At 48.5% G+C, this 20818-nt stretch overlaps 1 protein-coding gene across 3 annotated transcripts in view; it reads left to right on the top strand.

The window, feature by feature from the left end:
• Window positions 1-17493, top strand: part of MOB3A (MOB kinase activator 3A) — an 18712-nt gene extending 1219 nt beyond the window's left edge. For 2 of the 3 annotated variants that reach the window (XM_006037158.3, XM_006037156.3), the window contains exons 2-4: window positions 12159-12725; window positions 14607-14809; window positions 15769-17493. In XM_006037158.3, coding sequence (XP_006037220.1) covers window positions 12308-12725; window positions 14607-14809; window positions 15769-15798 — 651 coding nt within the window. In that variant the 5' untranslated portion in view covers window positions 12159-12307 and the 3' untranslated portion in view covers window positions 15799-17493. Of the gene's footprint in view, window positions 1-5910; window positions 5966-12158; window positions 12726-14606; window positions 14810-15768 lie in introns of those variants that run through there. The other variant, XM_006037157.3, reaches the window with a different exon arrangement.
• The last annotated feature ends 3325 nt before the right edge of the window (window positions 17494-20818 follow it).

Here is a 20818-nt window from a genome sequence, read left to right as displayed (position 1 = left end):
GGGATCGGCCTCCTGCGTGCCGGGGTGGGGAGGGCTTCCTTTTCAGCTGGTGATTTCTTGGCTCGGGCCGAAGAGCTAAGTCGAGATCCAGGCGTGCCGAGCAGGAAGTTATTGCACCGTCGTCTGGCACGTGCATCGGGATGGGGGGCCAGTGCACAAAGCGACGTGCTGGAAGCTGTGCGATCGCACTTGAGCACTAAACTAGTTCACTTCCAGCTTAACCCCTCGACTTTTTCTCTGTGTGTAGGTTTAAAGCAGGCTCCACATAGCGGTTAGTTGCCAGGTTTCCCAGAGTGGCTCGGGCTGTCGAGCAGCACAGCATTTTCCGGGCTCTGTTTGGCTTCCTGGCACAGCCTCCTCCCATCCCAGCCTGGAAAATACCCCCGGTGTCTGGCTGATCAGAAAAACGGGGAGTTTCTGCACAGAAAGCATGTTTAGCCCACTTTAACACGTTTCATCTATATTGACGGTTCATACTATTTGGTTGCTAATGCTCAGAAAGCATGTTTAGCCCACTTTAACACGTTTGATCTGTATTGATGGTTCATACTATTTGGTTGCTAATGCTTTTTTGTTTTTTTCTTTTCTTTTCTATAATTGGGCCAGAGATCTCTAGGGCAACAATTAAACACAGAGGCAATCTTTAAAAAGCATCTTGTTGGGGTCATCTGGTCCCAGCGGTCTTTCCTGCCCATGTGCAGGGGATCTGTAAGGTCCCTTCCAGCCCCTAAAAACTACAAAACTATGAAAAGCGTTCCCCTGGTTGGGGGTGAAAGCAAGCTCTTCCTGAAACCTCTCTGCACTGACCCCAGGAAGTCCAGCGCTTGAAGTTCAGACTCCTGAATTAGGGGGTCCATATCCAGTTGTGCTGGAGGTTTAGGAGATTATCTTTAAAAATGGGCGCGATCCAGCTAATGCTTTCAGTAAAGAACGCACCGTCAGCTGGGTGTTTACCTTCATTCTCTATGGCCCTTGGAGGCAATTATGTGAGATTTTTGTTGTGAGTGTGTCTGAACCTCCCTCCAGAGCTCCTGCTGTGCTAAAAACACCACCCTGCTGCTGATGAAATGACAGGGGACCCTGGATAAAATTGCTGCTTTCTTCCTTGCTGCATATCTGAGATGCGCCGGGGGCAGGAGAGGTCGCTGTTTGTTGGATCCGCCGGAAAAAAGCGGACGCTGCGGAGACTGTACGTGCGCACTTCGAACAGTAGCTTTGTAGAAATGTGCTTGACTTGTGCTTCTCCTAAGTTGTCCATGCTTAAAAACATCCAATTAGTTAGTGGCAAAAGGTCTTCATGCAGATGAGCTGCATGTGCTGCAAAGCAGGGCGGGCAGAAGGGTTAATAAGGACCAGCCTTTATGCCACAGTTGTGCCACAAGGTAAACCCTCCCCCAGTGCCACTCCAGCCCCTTCCACTGCCGCTCTGCTTTCAGCTTCATGCCCTGCGCTCCCTGCCTGATCTACTGCTCTCTGCTTTATCTGTTGCTGTGTTCCCGGCCCCCTTCCCCGATCTCCTTCATACCACACACAGGCTGGCTGTGCCACTTGTACGTGTGCCACAAGCTGGGCAGTCATGAGCCAAGTGATACCAGCAGACGCCCTACCTTGCACTGTTGCAGAGAGCCCACGGGAGGGGTTTTCAGTGATGTCATTAATTACGTGGTACATTGGTGCAAATTTTCTTTATGTATTCAAGCCATAAGGTGCCTTCACTCTGGCAGCATAAATGGGTCTGTAAGTGTGCGCAAAGGTGGTGCTCAGAGTACATCCTGTGCTGGTAGCCTCCCCGGCTGGTATAAAGGTGATGCTCCATTGCAGCTTCCAGCTCTTGATATAGGGAGTGAATTTGGGGCATGTGCCATTGTACCGTGGCTATATTTGGATGGGTATATTGCCTTCCTAGGATGCGTGGAAACCAGAACATTAAAGCAGCCCAAATGCCGCACTGCAAGCCACCTTCAGTTTTCCTGTCCCAGTTGCAGTTTCCCATTGGTGCTGCTGCTTTTGGACTCTTCATATTGAATTGTTTGGTAGGAAGTCTGATATTAATTGCTACAGAAATTGTTATAGGCCTGGTGGTACTTCTGTAAAACTCTGCCTAAAGATATACAGCACTGACCTCATGCATTTGTGGTGATTATAAAGGGGAAGGAGAAGAGCAGGCGACACAGGGATATTTTTTCTTTTGGGGAGAAACACACAATATCATGCAAAGCCCTATGAACCAAGGAGAGAGGAAGGACTGTCCCTGTGACGTAAAGGGGTGGACCTTGCTGCTGGTCTCTTTCTGAGCCTGGTCTGTATAAGGAGACTAGTTCCAGTCTGAGCAATGTATGAGCCTGTGGTATTGGACCGTATTGACTAGATCAGTGTTTCTCAACCCGAAATGGGTCACAAGAATATATGAAAGGGTCACGAACAAACTTAACAAATGGATTCTCTTTTAAAGGGGGAAAAACGGGAAACCGTGGCTTTCCTTTTGCAGGCTGGCAGAGTTCCAGCCTCCGAGGGGCTGCTTGGGGTCCCCCCATACACCCACCCCCTGCCCCATACACTGGGGGCTGGGGCCTGGGCGGGACTGGCTCTCAACGTTTAAAAGTGGGTCCTGGTACAAAAAAGGTTGAGAACCGCTGGACTAGATGAGCTTAAAATGAAGACTGTGGGCATCTATACGGGTGCCCAACACCTGCCCCGACGTTCTAATGGGAATGCGTGGGCACAAACTCAATTAATCAAGTCTAATTAAGGTGTTCCAGCAGCCTCCGCACCAGGTATTCAGGGTCTAAATGGTAGCGGGGGTGCTTTGACTTAACTAAAGCTCGTCAAACAAGCTTTAATCAAAGCGCCCCCTGCTTCCATTTTGAAATGCGGGATGCTGAATATATGGGATGCTGCGGGTGTTTTCAGTCGAGTGGCTCCCAAGAGCCGCTCTAATTAAAATGCCCTTCCCCCCAGCATGTATAAAGATGCCCATTATGCTGGAGAAGTGTGATCCAACCTAACTGCTACTTGGAAAAAGAGTTTAGAGTTGATAAAACTATGCTATTCCCCTAAAATCGTATTACCCGTGGCTACTGAGAACAGTACAGTGACCCATGTCTTCTGAAATCGGCTGCAAGGCATATGTATATCATTTTAATTGGGCATTTTGCCTCTTGAATCCTTCGACGAGGGACAGAGCCAGGTTAAAGGAGAGCAAAAATCCTGTTTGCTCACAGGTTTCCAAAAGGTGGATCATTTGTACCACGAAGGGACAAATGTTCAGAGTGCGGGAGGCCACCACCTGCTGTTTCTTGCCCTAGAAACACGCGTTCTCATAGCACACCTGTCCATCTTCCAGTGTCGTGAGCCAGTCTGCCAGCTTAATTTTGCCTCTGCGAAGCCAGCCGCAGCTTAGCTCTGCCTTCCCACGTAGCCACGAAACAGTCACTAACACACAACAGGAGTTAATTCAGCTTTCCCGAATGTACATGCGTCTAACCTACCAGGGGATGCAAATGTTGGTTGATTTAAAAATCCTCTTTGTACATGGCCTTAAGTAACAATCACAAGTACAGCAATCAACACTTTCTTTCTTTTTTTTTTTTTTTGGTTTTGAAAGGAAAGTTATATTAACAGTTAACATTTGAGCTAAGCTCTCCCCCTCCACCTTGCAAGAACGCTCCACAACCGCTTGTTACTCGGTCTTGATCCAAACTTGAGAGCCTGGCGTAGAGCGGCTATGATACGTTTACTGTCCCGCGAGCTCTCTATCCATCCCGGCAGCGTGCGAGAGTTTTAAACAACTCTCACTATATCATGGGGGTCCTGCTGTCTGTGCAACGCATCCACAGATCCAGCATGAATGGAGTATCGCAGCCCTTAATCTTGTGACGTAGGGTTGCTGGAGCTGTTGCCCTTTGCTACAGTGCGTGGCAAGGAGTTCTGCCCCAGGTTATGTCATAAAGTCTCTCCTAGCCGTACCCTGGTTTGATTTTTGTCGGGCATTTTTTTGCTATTAGCAAAACTAAATCGGTTTTACAATTTGTTTCAATGCCGTCACCTTCCAGGAGGAAAGGGAAATTTCAATTGCACATAAGATCATGGTGTTACTTCCCCTTGTTTGCATGCAGTTGGAGCAGTTCTTCATTCTTGTGGTTCAAAGGACTGTACTGATCCTAGGAGACCCCTTTCCTTGGAAACCCCAGAACAAGCATGGGGTTTTCATGATTTCCCTCTTGGGCTGTCCAAAGAGTCATTGCTTGGATCTGAAGGGGAGAGGGGGACACTCTGGACTGATCGTGAAGGGGCTCTTTGTTTGATTGAGCATTGGGGCTGAACAGGTTCACAGGTCTCCGGTGTAGCTCCATTATATTTGCTATTGGTGTCTCCTAGAAAGAAAGACGGGAAATTGCAGCGGTGAGTAAAGCCACATTTGTCCCTGTGTTTTTAATTGCTGTATTACCAGCTGGTGCACCCACGCAGACCCCAGCGGGTGATACTTGGAGCGGTACTAGGCCAGCAGTGAGTACCTTGGCTCTCCTCGGTTCACAAACCATATAGTGATGGCTGTCCCTGTCTGATTTATGTTGTGCAAGTCTTACAGGCTACTGGAAATATAATAAGGCTTTCCTCTTTTTATTTGTTCAAAATTTTGAAATGCCATAAAACTTTTTTTACCAAGAATTAAACAAAGAGATGGAAACGTCTGTGCCTTGGAAAATCTACTCCAGACTGACAATGGCGTGGTTATAAAGGTTAGAGGAGTTGCAACAAGTTTATAGGAAAATACTGGCATATCTCCAGTTAGAAGTAAGTGAATTCCTGCCAGACAGGAAATGAACCTGGGTGGAGGTATCATTTAACAAAAATTATGAATGGTCAGATTTCTGCCTTTCTGAACTTTTTTTTGGCTCTGCTGCCTCCATTACTGTGTCTATATTCTGTACTGAATCTTGGTTTTGGTCCCTTCCTTGTGGCCAGGTTCATTGCTGTATTTGCATAGTGTTGCTTTTAAACCCCGTGGAAGAGTTGTGGGTCTACTCCGTTTAGCGTAGTTGTGTAGTGGAGGAACGAGTCGGCTTCTGCTGTGGTCAGCGCGCCAGATAAAGCCACGGTCCGTCCTCGCGCACGCTGTCGCCTGATTTAAAAGTTGCCAAAAAATGGCAATGGGGTAAGTTATTTCTGTCGGTGTTTCTTGACTTTGAATGACCAGCTTCAGACTCTTTGGGCAGTTGTGCAGTTCTTCAGTAGATATGATAAGATTTTTTGGATCTAATCAGTTATGGGCCCTCTGATTATACCTTTCACATGTTCAAACAGGACCTCCGGTATCCCTGCCTCTTCCTGGTTAGAATTGGCAGAGACCTTCTAAAACTTGTTCGTCCTAACCTGAAAATCTCCCCTACCCCATGATGATCTAACCTGAAATCCTTCCCTTCCTCCCACGCTCCTTCATACAGCAAACGGTTTGAAATTTCCTGGACTTTTTTGCATGTATATCTGCCGATTCACTGGGCTGGGCGAAAAAGTACTTTCTCTTCTCTCTGCAAGTGCTGCCCAAGCCTGGCCTGGGCACGGATGGATGGTTAAATCACCACAATTGTGACCTGCCGTGCAGGGATCATAACTTTTGGCTGAGTTTTGTATACGTGTTAAATCTAAAATGCTTGTACAGTGGAGTAGTTTTCCCTAAAGGAAAATATTTCGACCAACAACCTTACTGTAAATCTGTTACTCACTGGGAGATTTACTTGAAGGGCTCCTATGTGAGTAAGGCAACAGGATATGAGCTGCCTGAGCTGTCGGGTCACTTGGAAAGGAAGGGAGGGGACGCTTGCAGCTACTATCTGCCTCCCGCAGTCTGAACTTATGCGGTAGATAGTGCATGAAACAACCCTTAAAAAGGGAAGCTTTCGTTTTGGCCCTTAAAAACACTAGCATAAGACTGTCCAGCAAGCAACCGAGGAGCCCCACGATGCAGGTAGGAGCTTGCTGCATTTCTTCAGGTGCTTGCTAAATCTCTGAAATGTTAATCCTGCGTGGGGACGGTGCAAGGCGGGGGGTGGGGGGGGAAGACGGCACTGTATGTTGCTCTGGATGGTGTTCAGGAACTGAAGGAAACAGTCTGCTCTGGGCAGAAGGTCCTGTGTAGGCGGTGGAGTCCTTAAGCATGCCGGGGGAGCTGACTTCCTGAGCTGATCTGATTGGGGCGGGCGCTTACCAAGAATACCACCCCTATTTCAGAAGGCGGAGGAGGTGCTTTCCAGGGTGCGATCGCTGAACCTTTGCTATTGACATGTGAAGGTGACGGTCGGCGAGTTGGAGAAGTATTCGGACGATGGCAGCGGTGGCTGCTGCTTGCTGACTTCTCCGGGCTGGGTAGCAGCCGGCCAGCCTGCACTCAGTGGGCGCGTCTACACGTTCCTTAGGGCGCAGTCATTACTGGGATGTATTTGGTAGCCATGTCAGCCCGAAACAAAAATGCAAAACTCTTGGTTCAGAGATGATGCCTTTTATTAGACCAACTAAGAAATCGCAAAAAAAATTATCTTTGCAAGCTTTTGGACCCCCACCTTGTCAGGCTGAGGTCAAATCCAAGATGGTAAAAATCCTTAGGTAGAAAATAAACTTCATTTTGCACAGGGGAACTTGGAGGCTGAAAGTCTGTTCCTGTGGGTCTGTGAGTCTTGTGCGAGTTGCTCCTTGATGCACATTTAGTTTAGTAGTTACTGCGCATTTAGTTAGTACAGTTACAGCACAGTAGCGCTGGCGCAGAGCGTTTTTTGTGATGCTTACTGTGTAGTAGCCTAATAACACTGCGCAGTAGCATATGCTGACGGTTTTGGACCGGCATGCTACTGTGCGGTGTTATTGGGCTACTGCCCAGTAAGCCTCTCGTGTAGACGCACCCGGTGCGAACAGCCTCATTTAGAGCAAGGCAGCGCTGCGCCGTCTTCAGCTTAAACAAGAGCAGAATCTGGCCTCGACGCTTAGCAAGTAGCTTTCTGCATCTGTCTGGCACAGAGTCCTTTATTTTATTTTTTTTTTAAAACCCTACCTCTCCTTTCCCAATTAATAATTGCTCACCTGGGAGCATCATTTTCTCCCGTCGTTCACTGCTTATGTGTCTGGGTTCATGCTTATGCTGGCTGTTCAGTATACTCATGCCCCTGACTGTGGAGAGAGTGCCATTCCTCCAGAGAATGAATTTGAGAGCTTTGGTTTGCTACTGGGCTCTGTCCTCCACCGTGCAGGATGTGGGAGGCACCGGGATGCTCCTTGGTAGCCAGGAGGGGGGATGTGTAAGCGGGTACAAGCTTGGTGGCTAGCCAGGCCATTTTGGAAGAAAGTGGTGTTGGCCGTATTGTGCTCTTTGTGATTTTGGCAAATTGTATTCGGACAAATGACATATCAAATTCTAACTCCACTTAATCTTTCCTTTCTGTTCTGCATACAGGATGATTTATTGCTGCTTGTTCAGTGGATGGGTGATTGTGGGGGGGGGGGAGTTTGATACCCCTTACATCATCTTTAAGCAATGTCAGATCCTGTTTTGGTCTGTCTCTCTCTAACAAGTTTTCCTAGGGCCAAGTCTTTCTTTTAACCGAGCTGCACATCAAACCCGTCATTAAACACGGTGCATCTGTTGGGAATTTCAGCTGAGATTTCCATGTTCCTAGTGTCTTTGGACTGGTGGCAGCTTTACAGTGGCTGGGCAAAGGAGCCAGTTTGTCATGCAGTCTTGCCAGTCATAAAAATAGAAAGAGGAAGCTGCAGAAGGAAAATGGCATTGCTAATATAATGCAGTGTGCTCGAGTACTGTTCCCCCTGCTCCTGTGCTGGCCTTGTTGGCACGTCCTCGGGCAGTGTGAACAGGCAAGTCATTAGAGGAGCTATACTGATCCACACCAGTCTAGGATCTGCCTATGTAAATGCTTATTGGCTTTGCCGGCTTGCTTTTTTTCAAGCTGAACACACAGGGCAGTCCTTGCCATTGTTTTCTATGCATATAAAATATATATGGCTTTAATTTGCACCAACATGCATAAATCAAACCTCAGAGCAGGGGCGACTCGGACCTCGTCCTCCAGTCCAGTTCCATAAACCAGCTCAAACGGATTTGGCCAAAAATCGTTGTCATCAGTCGGCTTTTGGTCATTGTCCCTTTGTTTCATCACCGATAACTTTTAACCCTTAGTGCTGTTGGCAGCCTCAGCAGAGAAACCAAGAACTGACTGGGCCAGGAAATCAAAATTCCCTCTAATCCCCTTCCCCATCCCTTCCACCAAAGGTTGGTACTGAGAGAAAAGGAGCTCCTCATTTGCTGCTCATGCATAGGTTTGCTGAAGGACTTCAGTCTCCTGCTTGGTGAAGCCTCAAACGTCCAGAGGCCTTGCATGCTCTGAGACCTGAAACACGTGCAGCTCTGCTTGTAATAGAAGCTGTGTGTCAGGGGATGCTAGACCTCTTAACAGCTAATTAGCAAATAAACCCTGCAAAAACTCCCCCTTGGTAAGTCTGATTTGGCTTTTATTAATTCATAAAACAGTAGGGTCGGAAGGGACCTCAGGAAGTTGCATTTAGTCCAACGCCCTGCTTGAGTCAGGATCCACCCTGATGAAACCATGCCACGATTTCTTGGTGTTCAGCATAGTGTGACCAGCTTGGAGAAAGCAACTCTGCTGCAGCGTTGCAGTCGGTACTGCCCTCGGCCAGCCAGGGTCTGTAACCTTCCAGTGGGGAGGTGAGGAAAGAGGCTGCTGGACATGGGAGGAATTCATAGCTTCGTAGATGTTGGGGACCTCTCGGGATCGTCAGGTCCAGCCCCCCTGCTCTTGGGCAGGAAGACTGCTGGGGTCAGAGGACCCCAGCAAGGTGAGCATCCAGATGTTGTGTGAACATCTCCACAGTAGGTGATTGCACCATCTCTGGTGGGGAGTCTGGTCCAGACCCCGGTCACTCGAGTCGTAAAGTTTTTCCTTGCGTCTCGTCTAAAGCGGTCTTCTAGCAATTTATGACTACTAGTCCTAGTCTTCCCCTGGGGAGCCCTGAACAGTCGTTCTCCCCGTCCCTGATATGCACCCCTTATATACTTATAGGCTGCCACCAAGTCTCCTCTGAGTCTTCTCTTCTCCAGGCTGAACAGACCCACGTGTCTCAGCCTTGCATCGTACGGCCTGCTCTCCAGACCTCTAACCATACGTGTCTGACTTATTCGCGTGCCAGCATCAGTACTATGACTTGGAGTTGCAATGGTGTAAAATGAAGGTAAGTAAAAGCAGCATTGAGCAGAACAGAAGTCTCCCCTCTCCTCCTGCCTGGAGCCCAGAGCAGAGGGCTGTTGCACGGGTGCGCGGTGACACTCGTGCAAGTCTCCAGTATTCATTCCTGCGACTCCAAAGTGAGGAAACAGTTGTGAGCCAGTATTTCTCTGGAGCTGATTTCCTGCTGGAAGTTGCTGCAGACCTGGCAGCTGCCCTCCACATTGTCACAGAGGCTTGGCCTTTGTTCTGGCGCCGACTTTGAGGCAAGAGCGGCCTTTGTTACAAGCATGTTACGGGAGAACTCTGTGGGTGCAAAAGGATGGGCACAGCCCCTTGTGTTTCCGCTTTGCAGACGCAGTGAAGTGTTGTGCTGCAGGATGTGGTGAGGCTGCGACTCGCTCATGCTAACCAGAGCTGCCCTCTCTCCGCATCTGGCGTCGCTGCTAAATGCATGCTACTTCCTCTTCACATCTATTCATCTGTGTGATTAATCGCATCTTGAACTTGCTTCTCTTCCTATGGCTTAAACTAGTCAAAACACTGCCAGGTTCTTCCAGACACTTCTCTTAAACGTGTTCTCCAAAGCAAAGTTTGGGGTAGTCACGTGGCTTTGCATCGTCTCATCTCGGGACGTGGCCTGGTTTACTTGATGCCCAGCGAATCTCTCGCCGAATCTCACGTGCTTACATTTTTCTTGCAACCTGGCGTGTCCTAGGGACCCGTGCACATCCGTGTGCAGTCCTGTAACAAGCCTCTGGCTCTGCTAAGGCTAATGCTTATGTTAAGCAACATTTAGGGAGGTCTCTTATGCATTCTTGGTAGGATTGATTTGCTTTGCAATTATACACAATAAATATTGGTTAGTTAACTTAAATAAGCAAGCAAGAAACCTGGCTCTGTGGATGTGCTCTGTCATTTTGTGTGCGCATCTGGTCTTTCACTTCTTTTTCCAAAGGACATGCTGATTCCTAGGGGTTGTTGACCATCAGGACTTGTTGTTTTACAGTCCTTTTAGGCTAAAATTGATGCTTTTTGCTGGTCAGGAGGATTCAGCGCATATTTCCCCAATTTTCTAGGCCAATATAAACTTGTCGCTCTCACCATTTTTTTTCTAACAATGTTTCTTACGTACCGAGTCGTTTGGTCTGCCTGTTTTTAATTGCGACTTTGGTCAAGCTGTTCATGAGTGGAAACCAGAATTCAATTTAGTGCAGAAAAACAGCCTTGTCAAAAATGAGCAACACTGTTTAAAACTCCCTGCCACGTTAAACAAAGGCGTCCGTAACTTTGTAGACCATAAATTGTACTGAGTATTGAAGCACGCAGCGAGCAGAAACAATTTGGAGGGTTTCCATCTCTGCCTCTTATGCCTAGGTTTTAGTCCTGCATGGAGAGAGAAAAGGCAGGAAAGCTTGTTTTCAAACTCTCAAACCATTTCATAATTTCTGGATGAAGCAGTCATTGAGCTGCATTAAATCAAAGTGAAAAAAAGAAATACTCTCTCTGCACCTGCAGAAGAGGCTGTAGCTGTCACCGGCTGTTTCATCACTTCAGCAAGCTCCGGTTCTGGGCTGGGCTTGCGACTTCCCTTCAGTTCAGTGCTCGACTTCTCTTTTTTTCCCTCCCCCAGACCTCTGAAAGCGAACGTGTAACGCTTGACTAGCTGTCTAATTAGCATGCTATAATAATACATTATGCAAATTTGGGCCTTTAGAGGTTGTCATAACCTGCAATTTTCAATTGGCCATGTTTTAGAAAGAAAATTGCTTTCAATTTTTCAACGCAGACTCCATCATAAAGGACACAAACGCTGATCTGCCCTGATTCTTGAACCTCCCTAATGCTGCCAAACACACGGGGCACTTTTACACGTGCAAGCGCTGATCCCTCCCTCCTCTTTGTTCCATGCAACCGGCTGTCTCCTGCCTCTCGAGTGCCTCGCAGACCATCATTTGGCCACCAAGAGGGTGCTTGGATGTCTGAGGACACCGTGGGACTACAAGGATGTTTCTTTTGCAGGCTGACTTAAACTGACCTGTCCATGGTCTGGTCAGCAGCTCCTGCAGTGTGATACCAAAACCACACAACTCCTATTTCACATAAGGACTCCTGCCATACGGGGCTATATATGAATACCCACGTAGAGTAGCACCTTCCTACTGGAGCGGTCTCATTGACCATAATGGGGCTGTTCCTACCATAAGGTGCTTCCAGTGTCTCTTTGGTTATTAGCATCTGGGTTTCGAGCCCGTTCAAAGACGGTCGTGTTGACCGACGTTTGTGAAGGTTGGGTGACATTTTTCTTATTCCATCCAGGAGCAAAAAAAGCCATACTGGTTTCTGAATGACTTCATAAAACAAGAGCTGTCCTGGCGTCCGAGTGAGAAGCCCATCCTCCCTGATGCCGGTTTTTGAAAAACTTATCAATTTAGGTGCAAACCTTCCCTCGCTGCGGGTGAATCCTGCAGGCCCAGCTCTCAAACGTTCCTTGTGCTCCAGCCACCTCTTTGAGAGCTCTGCCCTTGCTCTCTATTTAAGGACTTTCCTTTTAATAAAACGATCCATAGCCCCTCTTGAAGGCCTACTATAGCATCCATTCCAGATCTTCAAATTTTGGATTGGGGGGGAGGCAGAGAAAGTGGTTTCTAAATCTTCCTACTCAAGAAGTGCTTCCCAAACTCTTCGGACCAACGCACCGCTGTTGGCCCTTACGATTCCTCTTCAGTGCACCTTCATGATTAAACTTGTATTTGAAAAGCGGGAAGAGTCTGGTGTGATGGTGTCGCTCACCGTCAGTAGTCTGTAGACCACAACTGAGGAACCATAGTACTAATGAGCTCAAACAGTGTTGCTCCCAAAAAACAGCTGCTCCTCTAACATTTGTTTGTAATTCTCTTTTTTGTGTTACAGATCAGAAGGCCCTTGGGGAACCAGATGAGCTCAGAGAGATCTTGGTGAAGATTAGAAGCCCTTGCAACACTGTCACTGGACACGGTCTAGTAGCTGTGTGTCTCCAGCTGTCATCACTGCGGACTTGGAAGAGAAAGAAGAGAAGAAAAATGTCCAACGCCTTAAAGCAAGTGTTCAATAAGGACAGAACCTTTCGGCCCAAGCGCAAGTTTGAGCCCGGGACTCAGCGGTTTGAGCTGCACAAGAGAGCTCAAGCCTCTCTCAACGCGGGGCTGGACTTGAAGCTAGCGGTCCAGCTGCCGTCTGGTGAGGAGCAGAACGACTGGGTAGCAGTGCACGTGGTGGACTTCTTCAACCGCATCAATCTGATCTACGGCACCATCAGTGACTATTGCACGGAGCAGTCCTGCCCCATCATGTCTGGTGGACCCAAGTACGAGTACAGATGGCAGGATGAGCACAAGTACCGGAAACCCACCGCCCTGTCTGCACCCCAGTACATGAACCTCTTGATGGACTGGATTGAGGTGCAGATCAACAATGAGGATATCTTCCCCACCAATGTTGGTGAGTTGAGTTTGGTTGGTAGGGGGAAAATCTGGGGCTACAAGGAGTCAAAGAGCAGTTGGGGCCAGTGTCATAGACCGTCTTCCCATCTGCTTTGCCACAGTCACCCAGGCTTGCCTCTTCTACTCCAGCACAATTCAGGAGTGCAGTGCAGTGTGGTGGCCTGCGCTAAGAAACATGTCAGAGCAAGCATTGTGTTCCTGCCCTGAGAGTTGCTCTTGCTTCTGACTTCAGGTAAAACAAGAGAGGAGATGCTTTTCCCAATGGCCCGAAGCCTTTGGGATTGGTTATGGAGGGTGTTTTCAGCATTGAGCTCCAAGCAATGATGCTCTTGCTCCCTAGAGCAGCACATCCAAGTCTGCATCAACTAAATTCATTCTGTAGCACACGGTGCTGCTTGGTTGACTGCTTTGACTTCCTGTGATGTTGTACTAGGTTACTTATAACTGGCTGAAGCAGTTCAAGAAAGGGGCATGATGGAGGGGGCAAGAAGGGGATTTATTTCAAGGTCTGATAGTTTCAATCTCCCAGAGGTTAAAATCAAGAGCATGAAAGCAACCTAAAAGCCTAATTCTCACTGTTTTTCTCACAAAGGCTTTTTCTGTACTACTGTGGCCTGTTTGTGTAGATATAAATATAACTGATATGTCCAGTAACCCCCACTCCACACTGCCAGGGCAGTAGAAATGCGGGTTGGGCACCTGAGCTTGGACCTTTGTACCCAAGGGTGAGCACTTCAACACATGGCTCAGTTCCAGAGACCGCAATTCCCAGTGAAGTCGGGATGTGGATGCTTGCCTCTGAACACGGGCTTTAAGATACTGGCCTAATGCTTCGTGCCTGTGTGCATCTGAAACGAGCTTATGTTGTGCCAGTGAAAGCTGCTCTTCCAGCTTCTGTAGCAGCTGAAATTTTGGACTGTTTTAAAACTCTCTCAGCAGCGTTTTAGCTCTGGTCCAGGTCTGACTAGACAAGTGCAATTGAATGCAAAAGGCCAGTGTCTTGGATTAGTTCAATTTAGTTCTCACTTGCCTTGGCAGGGGAAGGGGCAGCACACCAGAGGCTGCTTGCTCGATCTCCGGTAGAAAGTTGGCCTCCTTGCACTCTGCAGTGCTCTTGGATGATCTCTTGGGCAGAGCTCTGGACAGTCAGCATGATGCAAGGCTGTGTCAGGAGAGAGAGAGAAGCTGTGAAATACGGGAGAAAAACAAATCTTTCACAACCTTCTGCTGTTTAAATGCCTGGTGTCGTAACAAAGCTCTGGGTCTGTCAGGGAGGATTTCTTCTGAGCTGGATTGGTGACACCCCGTACCAGCAGTCTGTTTTCATCCAGGGTTGCGGGGAAAGCTTATAGCATCAGAGATGTCAAACTCTTGGACGTTGCACTGCAAGCCTTTTCTGCACCGCTGTGGCCTGGTTGGAAATGCGCCACTTCATACAGAGCACTTGTGAACAAAGAGCCACTTAGCTAGAGAAAGAGATGTGTACTATTTTTAATCCCCGTCTGTGTTTTTTCCCCGCAATCTGTGTCCAGTTTTAAAATGGAGTCTGGTTTTGTAAAGACCAAATGGCCAAGCGTTGTTCTGTTACGGGTTTCATGCACTACAGTTGTCTTTCCTTCTAACGGCCTTAATTGCAACGTGCCAAGAAGTGACAGAACAGAACATACTTTTTTTTAACTGTGCAGGAAATGAGGTTTTTGAAACGTTGACCCAGTGCTAGGAGGGAGGGAGGTCAGTCACTCGGTAAATTTATTCTGGATGAAACCTTTCTGTCTGTTCAAAATGGCCTGGGCTTCTGTTGGTGCTTGAGGAAGAGGGCACTGTACCGTATCTCTGGCGCTGCTTCGGCAGCCTCTAATGCCCACATGTCTCCTCGCAGGTACTCCGTTCCCCAAGAACTTCCTTCAGGTGGTGAAGAAGATTCTCTCCAGGCTCTTCCGGGTCTTCGTCCACGTTTACATTCACCACTTCGACAGGATCACCCAGATGGGGTCAGAAGCCCACGTGAACACCTGCTACAAGCACTTTTACTATTTTGTGAAAGAATTCAACCTAATAGACACCAAGGAGTTGGAACCACTGGTGAGCGAATGCAAAGATGATGGAGTCTGCCATTCGTCTCAGTGGCACTCTGGCATGTGAGCTCCCCCTCCCCTGATTGCCAGTTTGCAAGGCCCAAGCAATGAGAGAGAGCCCTGAAGAGGGCAGCTGATACTCCCACTATACCTGCTCCATTCCCTTCCCTGGTGCATCACGGGTTCCTCTTTGCCTTGGTCTTGTCCACGGGTCGCAGACCCCAGCGTACCCCATGTGACTGAGCAGAGCCATTGCATGCGTGGAGAGGGGAGTTGATGTGTTGTGCGAGCTGTGCCCAGCAGCCCCCTAATGCTTTGGGCTGCCAGCTTGTCTGTGGATGGTGTCTACTTCATTTCCTTCACCCTCCTGCTGCCTCCCCGGGCGCCACTTCCCTTAGTCAATCAGTGACTGTTGCATGCATCTGCTGTTCTTCAGTCTGGATGCACTGGCCGTAAGGAGCTACGCATCCCGTGCTTACAGACTTGATGTGACTTCCCAACAGTCTGCCCTGGTGCCTTTGGCCCTGTAGCCCGAACGCTGCTCAGGAGCTCAGGGTCCGTTCCCCAGCTGTTACAGCCTTGCTCTGTGACTCTTGCAGAGTCAATCTCTTCTCCCCACACTTTTATTTCTCCTTGTGTAAAATGAGTGCTTTCTACCGTCAGAAAGAGCTGGCAGGCTGACAAGTACTAATTATTAGAATGGGGTGGTGGGTGCTGATTGATGCACTGTATCAAGCAAAGGAGATTTTTGCTGTATGGCATCCGGGTGTCCTGCCTGGTACTGGTTGGGGATGTGGAAGCAGAGGTAAAGATGACATGGTGCACTGTTGCCTGTCATAAGCATTCCAGTTTGGATGCTTCCTGTTTTAATATCGTCTTAGAAACCTCAACCTTGACTCTCTTACTGAAATCTCCCTCTCTTGGGTTACCGGTATTGTGACACTTACTTCCCATTTCCCTTGACAGAAGGAAATGACTTCACGGATGTGCCACTGAGATCCAGACCTTCCTGCCCTCACCTAGTCACTTCCAGGACTACAGATGCCCACGATTGCAACAGAGATGCTCTTCAAGGCAGTCCAGAGACATTTCATTAAAATATATATATATATTTTTAATGAGTTTTCAATGTAAAATGGAGATTGCAGGAATATTTTTACAGATGTTCTAGATAATTAGTTTTCTACAGTAATTTCTATAACTTTGCTACTAAATGGAAATATTCTCGTTCTCAGTCAGCTTGGAGGAGGGAAGAAGGCTTTGTGATGCATCCACCTCACACTTCCTCTCCCCTGCCAGGTTGTGGAGGTGGTACTCACTCGACTTCTTCAGTTGCTTCAAGTGCTTTTTTTTTTTAGGTGGACTGGCTTTCAACAGAGCCAGGACATGGAGTTGGTCTCCAGATTGCTGTGGTGCCTTCCACTGAATGTGCTTGTATACTGAAGCCCCAACGGTATGGGGATCCCCTGGAGCCTGGTTCGAGTATGCTCCTGTGCACAAGGTCTATAGGGCATTAGGGATGCTCGAGTTTTAGCCTTTTCTCATCTAGAGAATCCATTGTATGTGCAGGCTCAGCCCTTTGCATGCTTTAATATTTTTGCACCTACCTTCCTTCTTCCTGAAATCTTTACTGCCTTGTCATGGCTAGACCAAACTTGCCATGTCTGGTCTAATTCAGCTTATGCCTGTTAACCATTGAGGTTCATGCCTGTTAACCATTGCTTCAGGAGGAGGCAAATATTTAGGTTTCCCTCTTTCAAAGCATGTTGTGCCAAGGAAATAGGTGCCATATGAGCAAGCTCCACTGTGTGCCTGAGCACTGAGACGGGTGAAAATAGATGCAGCTGCCTTTCCTGCTACATCTGTTTTTAGCTGTCTTTCTCCTTGTGGCTGTAACATAACTTTGGTTCCAAGTGGCACCGTATGCATGAGGGAGGGAGCTTCAATGCTGCTGCCCATTTACATAAGCATATACGTGGCCTTTAGGAGTAAAAAGGGCAGGAAAAGCTGCTGGGACAGAAGTTGGAAGTATTCACCTACACTTAGCAGGCTGCTTTGGCATCTTTCCTGGAGCCCTGATCCTACACCTCAACATAAAATGAAGCCAGTTGAGGCCACCCAGTCTGGCCCCAAGTCACTAGAGGTTCTGTTCCCTGCTTCCCGGGAGCTGGAGCAGGTAGGTGGAGGGATCACTTTTACACACCTGCACCCTTTTTGACCCATGCAAATTTACGGACTCCAGTGTCTGTGAGTGATCTATACCACTCTCCCTCCTCTTCCTCTGTCGCGTTTCCCACCTGCGTATTTCCCGTTCTGTCTCTTCCTGTCATCTACTGTATGTCTTGCTTGACAGACTGCATCTCCAGTGCATAGTCTTGCTACTGTCTGGATGAGTAACTCTGTAGAGCTGCCTGTTGTGGAACACCTGTGAGACGTGGCTGACAAAGGAGTGACCACTGGATTTGGGGTAGGGGGAGACTGGAAGGGGATTTTCTGAGCAGTGACCAAGTTGTTACCACTAGCCACTTTCCTCTAAGGGTTTCCTGTGTTCCGAGTCTTGTACTCATGTGTGTCATTTCTCCTACTATAATTGGGATACTTTTGTTTTTACAAATACCACTATCATTCCTTGAAATGGAAGCAATAAATTATGTTGAATTTGCAGATTCTGCTTGTATTGCTGTGACTCTTTTCTTTTTTTTTCCTAAGAAATCAGCACTCGTACCATCACAGCAAATGACTTGCATCTGGAAATAACTGAGACTATTACATAGTGAGTGGAGGACCCATCTCCAAAAGCTTCTTAAAAGCTTAAAGCTTTCTGGTCTTAGATCCAGCTCTTATTACTGTTGTATTGGAGCACTTTATGTTCTTTAATGTAGTTAACCTTGTAATACCCCTTTGAGATGAGGCATCTTCCTACTTCATAGGTAAGTAACAGAGAAACCAGTGACCTTACCAATGTCACGCGGGACCTGAACATGGGTCTCCGAAGTCAAAGGCTTGTGGCCCAACAATTGGACCATAATTCTTAATGTTTTAATTGTCCTGAAAAGCACAGTTGCCCACTTTCATATCTACGGCTGCCTTATAAGCCTGCCAGGAGCACGAGGGCTGCACCTCGCCAACCCAGATCTGTTGTGTAGTTCCAGCCAAAAACAAGTAGTCAACCATCAAAAATGTGCTCGGGCTCCCGCAATCCTGGCTTGCAGGATCTTGGAGGAAGGGACACAAATGAGTTTCAGGCTAGTGAGAGGGGTCTTGGGGTAGATCCTAATTCATGCCCTGATAATGGGATTCACTTTGGAAACGGCTGAGAGCTCTGCCCAGAGCAATGAATGGAGACAGCACAATGTGGCTTTTATGGCCATGTGCCTGTCAAAGGAGAAAGAGCAGTTTTGGGTCCTTGGACTATATCTGTCATCTACGACAGCTTGCTGCTGACTTCACCTATGGAGTTTGCTTGTGTAGAAGGCCCACAACTTCAGGTCTTCTTGGCTCAGCTCCCAGGATCCAGCCAAGGCCCTGACCCTCTTCCTTCCCTGTGAAGTTTCTGGACACAGAGGATGTGTCTTAGATAGCAGGGTAGTGAGAGGGGTTTCGGAGAAACGCCCGCTACATGCGCAAAGAAGAAAGGTCTTCCATTGTCACAGGGACTTGACCAGCTGCTGAGTATTACTAAGATAGCCTGCTGTGTGCGCATGTTGGAAAGAGGCTGCACTGCTCATACTCACATATGAAGAGTAATCCATAGGCCTTTAAAACTGAATTGGCTGCTTGCTGGGGTGTTGCAGCAGAGAAGAGCAGAAATCTGTACGCAGTGCTATGGGTAGGAGAGAGGAGGATGTGCAACGTTGTCATGCAGCTGGGAATGGTGTTCTGCCAGCGACTGCCTATATATTGTCACTAGAGGGTGCTGCCTTCTCATAATGTATCAGCAATGAGCTTTGCACTCTCTCCGGTGTGGGATGGACACCGAACTGAGCTGCCTGCAAGTCCTGTCGCAGAGAAGCTGGTGTTGACCCTGTAAAACTCACCAGTGACCGGAGCTGTCTAAATCTCCTCCATGCAAAGAGCTTCTCCCGAGAAAGTATGTTTCTATGTGGAACATGTGGTGCTGATCAGTCTTGGAGAAAAAATACAGTCCTAAATGAGCCATGCGGCCTGAAGCAAGTCCTCGGTGTGGAAGCCCAATCCTGGGTCACAGCTATAAGCACCATTAAATCTTAGTGCAACTCCACTGTGCTTCTCAGCTAGCCCCCACTTCGGACCTGTTCTTGCATTTCAAACTAACTTCCCCTTAGTTAAAAGTCAAGTCTCAGAGGCTGCAAGAACTACAGTGATTAAATGCACTATGCCACCAGCTAGGGTCCTTTAATCAAGCTAGGTAAGGCCTTTGCAGCACTTGACAGGGCTGTGGCTTTATTGTGCTGCCTTCAACTCCTCATATGGCTCATTTCATCCCCCCCCCTGCTCTTCCAAAACTTCCCTGTAGTCAGTGAGGAGTGGGCTAGCTGTAACCATACCATGGGCAGGGAAGGACTGTGGGGCAACAAACCAGTGATTTTTTTCAAGGTAAGTCCTGTTTTTGCTGTATGTTTGTACAGTGCCTAGCATGTGCCCATACGGTGCCTGCCTGGCGCTGCAGTTCAGATTAGTCCCGTGCCTGCACACAGCAGCTGAGGAGGCTGCCAAGGCAAGCGAGGACTGCCCGCTTGCAGCATCCAGACCTCCTTGCTCCTCTGCTGCCTGCTAGATGCACCCTCAGCCTCCCTCTTGCATGTGCACCTTTGGTCTCGGCTCCCCTGACAAGGCATTTCGGTTGCTCTCCCTCCTTCACCTGGCGCAGGGATTTATTTTCTTGCAAATTCCCCCTCCCCTGCCAGGACTCAGCAGACAGCAGATTGAAGGATTGTAGGAAGCCTTAGCTAAGGCAGCCCAAGGAACATGGAGGTGGATTACAAGTGATCTGGAGGTATTGTTCACTTGTTCCCTATTGTATTAAAGTCAGGTTTTGGGGGTGGCCACTAGTAAGAGATACAGCCAACTTACTTTCTCTGCAAGAGTAGGTGACCATGGATGCAGAATGCTCCTTATTCCCCTTTGGTGTGTGGCCCTTAACAACTTAATTTAGCGAACAACAGAGGCCTCTCAGCAGAGGACAGTCAGCAAACCACCTTGGGAGGAGGCCAGGCTTGGCAAATGGAGCATATACAGTAAATGCCACTCTACTTGCCCTACTAGCTCCCCCCTGATAAGAGACTTACAGGTGGCAGCTCTCCAGCTATGTGCAGCAAGTCGGGGCTGTTCACGTGTGGCCAGGGAGCCTTGCCAAGCACAGCCCTTGTCGGTGCTCTGATCGAGTCATGAGGGGAGCAGCAGAGTCCCATGATAAAAGGGAAATATTTATCTTATTGCGTCGCCGTTGGCTCGGGGCAATGCCGCCCGCTGGGGCTGCTGCCATTTGTCACGTGTCGGCTGTGTGCAAGCGCTCCCATTTGAGCACAAGCCATTGTCTAGCCACGCGCTGCACTGGGCTGAGATGGGGGTGGCAGCCCACGCTGCACTACCTGCTGTGTTAGCCAACAGCATTGGCCATATGGGCCGTTCCCTCCTCTTCAGTCTTATCCGAGCACAGAGCCTGCTTCTTCACGGCTACGCTGAGGGCTAGCAGGCCTGTTGAGCATGTGCCCATTGACTTGGGTTAAACTGGGGCCCTAAAAGCTGCAGTGGGAATGAACCCGTTGTCTTTGCAGTCCCTCCAGATGTAACTGGCCACATGGCAACTTGTTTCGTATCATCCCTTAACCCCCTAGACTGAAGGGAAAGCTAGTGGGGACTGAGTCTGTGCAGATGCAAGAGCACCGTGCGAGCGGTATAGCTCAGCCTGGCGGACCAAGGGGATGGAGCCGTACAAGGGTGCAGTTGAACAAAACCTTCAATGTGTCGACGGTGCTGCTGTTGGTGGAGGCTGTTTCCCAGCACGGGGGGAAAGCCAAAGGAGAGGGACCTAAAC

Source organism: Alligator sinensis, unplaced genomic scaffold, assembly GCF_000455745.1.
Source record: "Alligator sinensis unplaced genomic scaffold, ASM45574v1 scaffold1960_1, whole genome shotgun sequence".
Lineage (NCBI taxonomy): Eukaryota > Metazoa > Chordata > Crocodylia > Alligatoridae > Alligator > Alligator sinensis.
Note: the sequence above shows the minus strand (reverse complement) of the source record. Positions and strands in the feature narration are given on the sequence as shown.